The following is a 12,222-nucleotide window of genomic DNA, read 5'->3' on the forward strand; positions in this document are numbered from 1 at the left end:
CCGACAGTAGGGTTCGAACCTACTATCTCCCGAATACTGGATACTGGCCGCACTTAAGCGACTGCAGCTATCTAGCTCGGTGCCCCGAATAAATAGCATATATTAATTTATTAATTGTGTTCCTACAGTAAACGAATTTGTCATAGTGAATTATGAGGGAGGATACTGGCCTGATATTTTTTTAGTTATTTCTGATTCAGGAGCTAAAGTAAGTTGCATGGCTAGGAGTTGTAGGTTGTGGACCTGGCCAAAATACAAAGATATCCTTAACTATGAACTTTCCGATGTCATCTCTAAAATAAACCCTCCAGTAAAGGTATCTTCCAAACGGGAGTTATATACTATGAATTAACTGAGTGCTAAATGGGGTAGCCTAACTGATTACTTTGTGATTTTCTGCATTTTAACTGTCATTATTGATTAAATAAAACATAATTTAGTAAGTACAAGCCATTTTATTGCAAATTTCACAGTAAAATACTAAAAACAATGCTACAACTATGTACCATGATTCAAATTTATTTTTCTTCATGATTTATAAATATAACTCAAAAGTAACACATATATTATATTCTGATCAACTTTTCTACTTATTGAAATATTTAAAATTATTTTAGCAAGTTGGTAAGGTGTACTTGACGGGTGTTAGAAAGGGAAGGGCAGAGTCTGGGGTAGGGCTCTTTATCAGGAATACCATTGCACGCAACATAGTTTCTGTTAGGCACGTAAATGAGCGAATGATGTGGGTAGATTTGTCAGTGGGAGGAATTAAGACAAAAATTGTGTCCGTGTATTCACCATGTGAGGGTGCAGATGAGGATGAAGTTGACAAGTTTTATGAAGCATTGAGTGACATCGTGGTCAGGGTCAACGGCAAGGATAGAATAGTGTTAATGGGCGATTTCAATGCGAGAGTTGGAAATAGAACTGAAGGATACGAAAGGGTGATTGGTAAATGTGGGGAAGATATGGAAGCTAATGGGAATGGGAAGCGTTTGCTGGACTTCTGTGCTAGTATGGGTTTAGCTGTTACGAATACATTCTTCAAGCATAAGGCTATTCACCGCTACACATGGGAGGCTAGAGGTACCAGATCCATAATATACTATATCTTAACAGACTTTGAATTCAGGAAATCTGTTAGGAATGTAAGAGTTTTTCGGGGTTTTTTCGATGATACAGACCACTATCTGATCTGTAGTGAACTAAGTATCTCTAGGCCTAGGGTAGAGAAAGTGAAATCTGTCTGCAAACGAATAAGGGTAGAAAATCTCCAGGACGAGGAAATTAGACAGAAGTACATGGATATGATTAGTGAGAAGTTTTCGAACAGTAGACAGTAAGCAGGTTCAGGATATAGAAAGTGAATGGGTGGCATACAGGGATGCTGTAGTAGAAACAGCAAGGGAATGCCTAGGAACAACTGTGTGTAAAGATGGGAAAAGGCGAACATCTTGGTGGAATGATGAAGTGAGAGCAGCCTGTAAACGTTAAAAGAAGGCTTATCAGAAATGGCTCCAAACACGGGCCGACGCAGACAGGGATTGGTACGTAGATGAAAGAAACAGAGCGAAACAAATAGTTGTTGAATCCAAAAAGAAGTCATGGGAAGATTTTGGTAATAACCTAGAAAGGCTAGGTCAAGCAGCAGGGAAACCTTTCTGGACAGTAATAAAAAATCTTAGGAAGGGTGGGAAAAAGGAAATGAACAGTGTTTTGAGTAATTCAGGTGAACTCATAATAGACCCCAGGGAATCACTGGAGAGGTGGAGGGAATATTTTGAACATCTTCTCAATGTAAAAGGAAATCATCATGGTGGTGTTGCAAACAGCCAAGCTCATGGGGAGGAGGAAAATGATGTTGGTGAAATTATGCTTGAGGAAGTGGAAAGGATAGTAAATAAACTCCATTGTCATAAGGCAGCAGGAATAGATGAAATTAGACCTGAAATGGTGAAGTACAGTGGGAAGGCAGGGATGAAATGGCTTCATAGACTAGTAAGATTAGCGTGGAGTGTTGGTAAGGTACCTTCATATTGGACAAAAGCAGTAATTGCACCTATCTACAAGCAAGGAAACAGGAAGGATTGCAACAACTATCGAAGTATCTCATTGATTAGTATACCAGGCAAAGTATTCACTGGCATCTTGGAAGGGAGGGTGCGATCAGTCGTTGAGGGGAAGTTGGATGAAAACCAGTGTGGTTTCAGACCACAGAGAGGCTGTCAGGATCAGATTTTCAGTATGCGCCAGGTAATTGAAAAATGCTACGAGAGGAATAGGCAGTTGTGTTTATGTTTCGTAGATCTAGAGAAAGCATATGACAGGGTACCGAGGGAAAAGATGTTCGCCATACTGGGGGACTATGGAATTAAAGGTAGATTATTAAAATCAGTCAAAAGCATTTATGTTGACAATTGGGCTTCAGTGAGAATTGATGGTAGAATGAGTTCTTGGTTCAGGGTACTTACAGGAGTTAGACAAGGCTGTATTCTTTCACCTTTGCTGTTCATAGTTTACATGGATCATCTGCTGAAAGGTATAAAATGGCAGGGAGGGATTCAGTTTGGTGGAAATGTAGTAAGCAGTTTGGCCTATGATGACGACTTGGTCTTAATGGCAGACTGTGCTGAAAGCCTGCAGTCTAATATCTTGGAACTTGAAAATAGGTGCAATGAGTATGGTATGAAAATTAGCCTCTCGAAGACTAAATTGATGTCAGTAGGTAAGAAATTCAACGGAATTGAATGTCAGATTGGTGATACAAATCTAGAACAGGTTGATAATTTCAAGTATTTAGGTTGTGTGTTCTCCCAGGATGGTAATATAGTAAGTGAGATTGAATCAAGGTGCAGTAAAGCTAATGCAGTGAGCTCGCAGTTGCGATCAGCAGTATTCTGTAAGAAGGAAGTCAGCTCCCAGACGAAACTCTCTTTACATCGGTCTGTTTTCAGACCAACTTTGCTTTACGGGAGCGAAAGCTGGGTGGACTCAGGATATCTTATTCATAACTTAGAAGTAACAGACATGAAAGTAGCAAGAATGATTGCTGGTACAAACAGGTGGGAACAACGGCAGGAGGGTACTCGGAATGAGGAGATAAAGGCTAATTTAGGAATGAACTCGATGGGTGAAGCTGTACGTATAAACCGGCTTCGGTGGTGGGGTCATGTGAGACGAATGGAGGAGGATAGGTTACCTAGGAGAATAATGGACTCTGTTATGGAGGGTAAGAGAAGTAGAGGTAGACCAAGACGACGATGGTTAGACTCGGTTTCTAACGATTTAAAGATAAGAGGTATAGAACTAAATGAGGCCACAACACTAGTTGCAAATCGAGGATTGTGGCGACGTTTAGTAAATTCTCAGAGGCTTGCAGACTGAACGCTGAAAGGCATAACAGTCTATAATGATAATGTCTGTATGTATGTATGAATGCACCTAGAGTGGAGAAAATTTGAAGAAAATAATGAAAAATGGACCATAGTTGTAGGAAATTACGGTATGATATTTTGCAGTCAATCATATAATGACACTATGTATAATTCTAGATCAGCGTGAAGAATGTTGCGACTTACCAAAAGGTCCGAGGCGGTAGTTGAAGCTTACAAAAACCACTCCTGTATCGAGGAGCAACTCAGGATTTTGAAGATTTTTATTTCCAGATCCTGCTAAGAAAGCACCTCCATGAACCCAAACCATTACTGGCTTCAGCGGACTCGAATCTGGAAGCTGAAAAGTACGTTATATTTATTTATTTATTTATTTATTTATTTATTTATTTATTTGTCATAAGTCTGTACGGAGTTCTCCTCCATATTCAGCAGACACTATGCATATGGCTACATGAATGCATGAATGAGCTAATTAATGAATGATTCCACGATTTAATTGTCATGCATGCATGAATGAATGAATACTTCTCTCCCAGTCACGGATAACCACCAACTGAGGAGGGAGCATTCTATGAGTCGATGGATAAAGGGATGGGTGGATAAATAAAGTACGTTATAAAGTTTTACTTTATAACAGTTTCAGAAAATTAAGTTAGATATTATTTATGTCTACAAGAAAGTATAGTTGATGCCATTTTCTCCCCTTCTTTCGTGTTCCGGCTGGTTACATTCCGGTCTAAGTGTGAGCATGGTTCTCAGTGGCAGAACTACGAGAATGGTCCTCAGGAACTAACTAAGGTAGTTTCAATCGCGGGAGCTTCAACATTCATCCACATCGTTTACACGTTACTGATACACTTTATTGTGAGTGTCACGGTCAACCTCTATCTACTCCGGATCACTACTTCCTTTGTCAATGTTACAATACACGGCAGCAACTTTTCCTCCATACGCTGATCGCTCTCAAACAGCCACTTCCAACTAAATATCACAATCCTCCCGGCTGCAACAGGCTTCGGAATAGTAGTAATATTTATTTATTTATTTACTAGCAAATGTACTCGTGCTTCGCTACGGTATTCTACATTGTATTCGAATATCGAAGTAAATACTGTACATGCAGTAAATAAGATTGTTTTAAAATGGCATGTCTCTTAGCGTTATCCGAGAAACAGCATGGGGAGGATCCCAGTATGGTGTAAAGTGCTTGTTACCGATTTGTGATGAAAACGACAGGCTCACTTGCCTACTGCCATTCATAATTGAGTTAGAAAATTTACATTATAATTGCAGGCCCCATCGCCTACTGCGCGGTCACAATAGATTTGGGGAGTTTTAGTTAAAATGGCGGGCTCCCTTTTCTACTTCCAGACAGATTGCAGTTGGGGAGTTTTCATTAGAATGGCAGGCAACTTCCCTACTACCAGTCGAAAATGAGTTGTGCAGTTATCATTATAATGACAGGCCTCTTTTCCTACAGCCAGCCAGCTTACTGCCAGTCACACAAAGTTAGTGAGTTTCCATCAAAATAGTAGGCAACTATGCCTAATGCCAGTCACATTTTATATGGATACATTTGTTTATAAGGCCGGGCACACTTGCCTACAGCCAAACACAATCGGGTAGCGGAGTTTTAAACAAAACTGCATGCTCCCTTGCCTTCTGCAAGTCAAATCGGGAAGTGAATTATTCATTACAATGATAGGCCTTCCTTACTAATGCCAGTTACACAGGTGTTGGGGAAGGACCCCTTTCCTACTGCCAGTCAAAGTCGGTGTGGGGAGTGCTGATTACAATAGCAGACACACCCTTTCTCGATCGCTACAAAATGACATCAGTGAATATATATAGATCTACATACGAAAGTACATGCATGCTTACAATATTGCAGACCTTTATTTACAGATTAACTGCTACTAAACGGTACGTCATATGGACAAAGGATTGTACCATAAGACGCCAGATTTAGCAGCCTAAATGGCTGGTCCTATGATAGCTCATCTATTCATGGGTGAGATTGAGTTAGAAACGTTGAATAGGGTAAATTTTTGTAAGATTATCTCACACTGCATTACTTTTCAGATAATTTAGCTCACATATGGCTATTGGGTGGGCCAATTTTCGTGTAGAGTTTGATGATTCTATCTTTCCTATAAGTGATTGAAAGTATGAATTATGCATGTGAAAAGTCCAAATTTACTTAACATCGAGAAATAGATAAAAATAAAACGTAAAAGGGATACAGATACGACAAAAAGTCATAAGGCCAAGGTTGTAGATCACTCCAAATTGAATGGAGATTGTGCCATCCGTTATGTGATAGGACTTCCCGAAGGTCTGCACCATCATTAAAATTGCCTCCATATTTCGATATTTTTCGGGGATAAAAAGTGAAAAATTTAAAGATCATGGAAATGTTCAGTCCGTTACAGTCTAAAATGTATAATTTTGCCAAATTTTAGTTTTCTTGTTCGTCTGGCAGATTATGCCGCAGTGTACATTTTGGGCGAGGAGGGTTAAAATTAGGACTTTCAGGAAACTAAACGAAAAAAATATGCAGATGGTCATTATTACCCTTTAAACGTGTAGCTATACGAAAACTTCGCCAAAATAGTCAATGTACAGGCACACAGTCGTAACGATTTTATTTATATAGGTAGATAAGGAATCTCCACGCACAGTACAACACCTTTTGGGCTATGTCTCCTGGCCTTAACTTGCAAAACCGACCATTCACGATATCTCCCTGTCGAAAAAATGCACATGAAAAAAAGTTTTAGAAATGGATTACCAACAAATTTGGTCGATTTTCAGTCAGGTTGGTCTTGTACTATATATATATTGTGGAAGAGTAAAATCACCATTTCGGTTCCCTATAAATCGCCAGTCCATTCCGGGAGCAGGAAATGTTATTGACCTTTAAAGTCTACCTTTGGAAAGGTGGATGTTAAATATCAAGTTTGGTTCAAATATCTTCAATAGTTTTTAAGTTGTAAGAAATACGCTTTACACGCAAGCGTTCTTTTAAGTTAAGTCCGGTGGGACTTGTACCGGAAAACGGTCCGTTAATGATATCTCCCTTATTCATCCTCATATCGAAATGATGCACATGAGAAAAAAAGGTTTAGAAATTAATTTCCATTAAGGCAGGTAGATTCTATGAAGTTTGTTTGTGTACATTTTGTGGGACTGCAAAATCACGGTTTCGGTTTCGTATAAACATCCAGTCAGTTCATGGATTTAGAAACAATATTTACCCTAAAACCTACCCAAGGACAGGTGGATTCTAAATATGAAGTTTGGTGGAAATATATCCTGTAGTTTCCAAGTTATAGACAAACAAACAGACAACAGACACCAAAGCTAAAAATATGCAGATGGCCATTATTACACCTGAAACGGATAACTGTACAGAAATGTCGCTAAAATAGTCAATGTACAGACACATTCTAGAATTGCAGACCTTTATTTAGAGAGTTACTGCTTTGAAACTCTGCGACATATTTACAAACGGACTTCACCACCAGACGCCTCTTTCAGTGTTCTACATGGTTGGTCCCATGACATCTACTCGTATCTCCTATATTTACGGGTTAGATTGAGTCATTGAATGGTGTGAAATTTTGTATAGTTTTCGCATACTACTTTATATTTGTGATACTCATATTTGTGATACTCATGTGACAGCTGGAATCATAAAATTTAGCTATCACTTGGCCACTGGTCATGTCAATGTGCGAGCCGAATGTCATGATTCTATCTTCCCTATAAGTGTGCCAAATGTTAACATATACGTGTGAAAGTACAAAATTAACTTGAAATCGAGAATTACAGCTCTATTTAACGTATAAGGGATAGAAATACGACAAAAAGTCATAGGACCAAAGTTGCAGATCTTTCCAAAATGAAACGCGATTGTGCTTTCTGATTTGTGATAAGACTTACCGATTAGCCACCAATTATCCCGAAACGAAGGTCTGCACCGTCGTTAAAATTGCATCCATATTTCGATATTTTCTGGGACCAAAACTTATACATTTGCATAGCTTAGAATATTTCCTCAAAGGAAAGAGTGTCAAGCTTTCGGGATTAGCACTCGCATACATACGGTGTAATTAAGGAAGAAAATAATTCAGTAAAGATAGTTGAAATTAATAGAAAATGGATTAAAACTGAAGACAGCCGGATGACGACAAATATGTAAATACCAAGTGAATGTATTGGAAAATCAAATGCTCCTCAATAAATAATGCTGGTGTGAGTCATGGATATAAGAAAGAGGTAACAGAGGAGAAATTTAGGCGCAGGCATTCTTAGGTTAACAGATAAGATGACTAATGGTGTTATTACTTAAGCTATTCGAGGGCGGTTATAAACTCCAACGATATTCCGCCAATATCCCGCAGAATAGCCGATTGACGCCCTCTCTTGCCTTCTACCCAAGGAGCAACCATGAATTTAAAGGTATGATGAGGAAAATGGCAATACGTTACTTCCCTGTTGGCAAGCAGTCAGAGACGTTGCCATGGTAACCTGTAGGTTCGTTGTCGGTCTGTCGGTCACACACGCAGACCATGATATCCGCAGAAAATAGTAAATTTCTCCGTCATTTGAATAGTAAGGTAAATTATGAACATAACGAAAGTTGTTTATAATGAAGAGACGTTTCGCATACGGTCCACGGAGTTTACAGGAAATGAATGGTATAAGAGAAAATGGAGGAAAACTGTTCTGGTTTTCCTATAAATCCCCGTCTAATCAAAGATTTTAAAATGAAATGCATATTGAAACCTTTCTCGGGGTGAGTATACTCTAGATATGAAGTTTGGTTGAAGTCTATCCAGCCGTTTTGCCGTGATGGTGGAACAGACAAACAGAGAAACAGACACGAAAAATAAAAACAGCGGATTCGGTCTTGAGTTGGCCTAAAACGGATAAATATCTGAAAAATTGGCAAAACAAACGAAATTACAGACAGCGGCCCCCTAAAACTTAATTTGTATAGTTTTATTAATTAAAAATAAATCATTCCGCTGGCAGGACACAGGAGAGAGTACTTAGACGATCTCACACAAGATGACTACCGTAGCAGGAATGAGAGGAGTGGACCACGGCAGAATAGCCAGAAAGATAATGAAATAGTACTTTTTCTGGAAAGTTCATCGAAAGGAGATTACGATTTCAGGATAAATGCAACGGTATCATTTGCAGAGAATCTTTTATGACCTGTAATAAGACTTTCTCTATGTCGTAAAACGGAATTTTTAAATTATGAAGGATAGTTGCTGTGATCTTCGGCAGGGCACCTCTGGATCCAAACAGGAAGCCTCTCACAATCCATTGACCAACAGGAATATTACTTTTAGTTGATAGATATGTCAGACATGGTGTATAAATTGCTTGTTTTTGCATATTAACATCCTAAGCTTGTTGCAGGTTTCTCTCAAAGCGAATGGTATAAAATAAGCTATAAAAATGTTTATGCAAGAGGCTCAGCTGATTTTTTAAAATATCAAAGTGATTAACAGTATCATATTTCTCTCTCTCTCTCTATATATAATATTGATTTCTGTGTTAACTTGAGTATGCGTGTGTTTTAAAGTGCGTCGAAACAGTGACAATTCTGAATATTTTGCTAAATAATTCATTTCAGTCTACAGCTTCTTTTCTCTAATCCTTTTGCAGTTTGGCTTATTTTCTGTATGATATTAACTCTGCTGTCTTTCAGAGGAGAATTTAAATGTGTTCGTTTATGTAATGTATGTGTTTCTATGTATATTGTTGGCAGTATGATCGATACAGGCCAAATCCCATACCTTCAACAAAAAACTAACTAAGCACTTCATTAGAGTGTTTAGCTAGGCTTATATGTCAATAGTACTAGTGATCAATTTACAAACTGACTAATTATGGATTCAAACTCGTGATATATTAATGAGAAACTAGCGCTAGGCAACTACTCGTGACAAGCATTCATGTACACACTTCTTCCGATTGCTTCTTTACTATAACTACATACTAATTACAACATCTGTTAGGATCTGTCAGCTGTTGAATTCTTTCTAACTACAACAATATGCGTAACTTCCATGCCAACATTCACTGTGAATTAAGTTGATTCATTCTGTGTAAGTATTAACGTATATGATGTTTAATTAACTTTGGCTGTTACTAACCACGGTCACTTCTATTGTCTGTTGCTCGAATTTTGTATCGAGAAGTGTTAATTTCTAACTTACCGTTCGACTCACCTGCGGTGTGTAGATGTTAAGAAAAAGACAATCCTCTTCGCCTTTCTTCTTCTTGTCCATTATATCAAACTGCTTACATACAGGACCTTCTTGGAGAGCCTCAAATGTTCCAGTCAATGGGTCGGGGTCAGAGGACGCCTGTAAAAATGACGAACCGTGGTCTCAGTTGCGCAATTGCAGTATATTTATCCATCCATAAATACATATATCATCATTATAGACCGTTATGCCTTTCAGCGATCAGTCTGCAAGCTTCTGTGAATTTACTAACGTTGCCACAATCCCCTACTTGCAACTAGTGCTGTGGCCTCAATTAGTTCTATACCTCTTATCTTTAAATCGTTAGAAATTGAGTCTAACCATCGTCGTCTTGGTCTCTCTCTACTTATCTTACTCTCCATAACAGCGTCCATTAATCTCCTAGGTAACCTATCCTTCTCCATTCGCCTCACATGAACCCACCACCAAAGCCGGTTTATGCGTACAGCTTTATCCATCGAGTTAATTCATAACTAAGCCTTTATCTCATTATTCCGAGTACCCTCTTGACATTGTTCCCACCTGTTTGTACCAGCAATCATTCTCGCTACCTTCATGTCTGTTACTTCTACATATAAATAAGATATCCTGAGTCCACTCACATTTCGCTCCCGTAAAGCGAAGTTGGTCTGAAAAGAGACCGATGTAAAGATAGTTTAGTCCGGGAGCTGACTTCCTTCTTACAGAATACTTTCGATCGCAACTGCGAGCCCACTGCATTAGCTTTTCTACACCTTGATTCAATCTCACTTACTATATTACCATCCTGGGAGAGCACACGTCCTAAATAATTGAAATTATCTACCTGTTCTAGCTTTGTATCATAAATTTGACATTCAGTTCTCTTGAATTTCTTACCTACTGCTATCAATTTACTCTTCGAGAGGCTAATTTTCATACCATACACATTGCACCTATTTTCAAGTTCCAAGATATAAGAATGCAGGCTTTCGGCACAATTTGCCATTAAGATCAATTCGTCAGCATAGACCAGACTGCTTACTACATTTCCACCTAACTGAATCCCTCCCTGCACTTGCTATCTTTCAGCAGATGATCCATGTATACTACGAACAACAAAGGTGAAAGATTACAGACTTGTCTAACCCCTGTAAGTACCCTGAACGAAGAACTCATTCTACCATCAATTCTCACTGAAGCCCAACTGTCAACATAAATGCTTTTGACTGATTTTAATAATCTACCCTTAATCCCATAGTCCCTTAGTATGGCGAACATCTTTTCCCTCGGAACCCTACCATATGCTTTCTCTAGATCTACGAAACATAAACACACTGTATATCCCTCTCGTAGAATTTTTCAATTACCTGGCGTATACTGAAAATCTGATCCTGACAGCCCCACTGTGGCCTGAAGCCACACTGGTTTTCATCCAACTTCCTCTCAACCACTGATCGCACCCTCCCTTTCAAGATGCCAGTGAATACTTTGCCTGGTGTACTAATCAATGAGATACGTCGATAGTTGTTGCAATCCTTCCTGTTCCTTGCTTATAGATGGGTGCAATGACTGCTTTTGTTCAATCTGGAGGTACCTTACCAACACTCTACGCTAATTTTATTATTCTATGAAGCCATTTCATTTCTGCCTTCCCACTATACTTCACTATTTCAGGTCTAATTTCATCTATTCCTGCTGCTTTATGGCAATGGAATTTATTTACCACATTTTCCACGTTCTCAAGTGTAATTTCACCAACATCATTTTCCTCCTCCCCATGAGCTTGTTTGTTCGCAACACCACCAGGATGATTTCCTTTTACATTGAGAAGATGTTCACAATATTCTCTCCACCTCTCCAGTGATTCCCTGGGATCTATTATGAGTTCACCTGCATAACTCAAAACACTGTTCATTTCCTTTTTCCCTCCCTTCCTAAGATTCTTTATTACTGTCCAGAAAGGTTTCCCTGCTGCTTGACCTAACCTTTCCAGGTTATTACCAAAATATTCCCACGACTTCTTTTTCGATTCAACAACTATTTGTTTCGCTCTGTATCTTTCGTCTACGGACGATTCCCTGTTTGCATTAGCCCTTGTTTGGAGCCATATCTGATAAGCCTTATTTTTATGTTTACAAGCTGCTCGCACTTCATCATTCAACCAAGATTTTAGCTTTCTTCCCCATGTTTACACGAAGTTTTTTTAGGCCTTCCCTTGCTTTTTCTACTACAGCATGCCTGTATGCCACCCATTCTCTTTCTAAATCCTGAACCTGCTTACTGTCCACTGTTCGGTACTTTTCACTAATCATATTCATGTACTTCTGTCTAATTTCCTCGTCCTGGATGTTCTCTACTATTATTCGTTTGTAGACAGATTTCACTTTCTCTATCCTAGGCCATATATCTCCCCATAGACTATGTTCACAGGAGATATTTTGTTCCACTACCCTTTCAACGCGCACGAGCACATTATAAACTGCTCTGGAAGGATGGGTGAGGAAAGTGCTGTCAATGCTGCGGCAAGTATTTTTTTCTGTGGGCTTTCCGTGAAGCAGGGTGACACATTTATGACA

The 12,222-nt window shown here is 38.9% G+C and overlaps 1 protein-coding gene across 2 annotated transcripts in view; it reads right to left on the reverse strand.

Moving 5' to 3' along the window:
* Nucleotides 1-12,222, reverse strand: part of LOC136876948 (juvenile hormone esterase-like) — a 75,906-nt gene that overhangs the window by 42,891 nt on the left and 20,793 nt on the right. The window contains exons 3-4 of one of the 2 annotated variants that reach the window (XM_067150717.2): nucleotides 9,647-9,784; nucleotides 3,579-3,732 (exon numbers count right to left, since the gene is read on the reverse strand). In XM_067150717.2, the coding sequence (XP_067006818.2) occupies nucleotides 3,579-3,732; nucleotides 9,647-9,784 (292 nt within the window). Of the gene's footprint in view, nucleotides 1-3,578; nucleotides 3,733-9,634; nucleotides 9,785-12,222 lie in introns of both variants that reach the window. The other variant, XM_068228507.1, reaches the window with a different exon arrangement.

The sequence above is a fragment of the Anabrus simplex genome, chromosome 7 (assembly GCF_040414725.1).
Source record: "Anabrus simplex isolate iqAnaSimp1 chromosome 7, ASM4041472v1, whole genome shotgun sequence".
Classification (NCBI taxonomy): domain Eukaryota; kingdom Metazoa; phylum Arthropoda; class Insecta; order Orthoptera; family Tettigoniidae; genus Anabrus; species Anabrus simplex.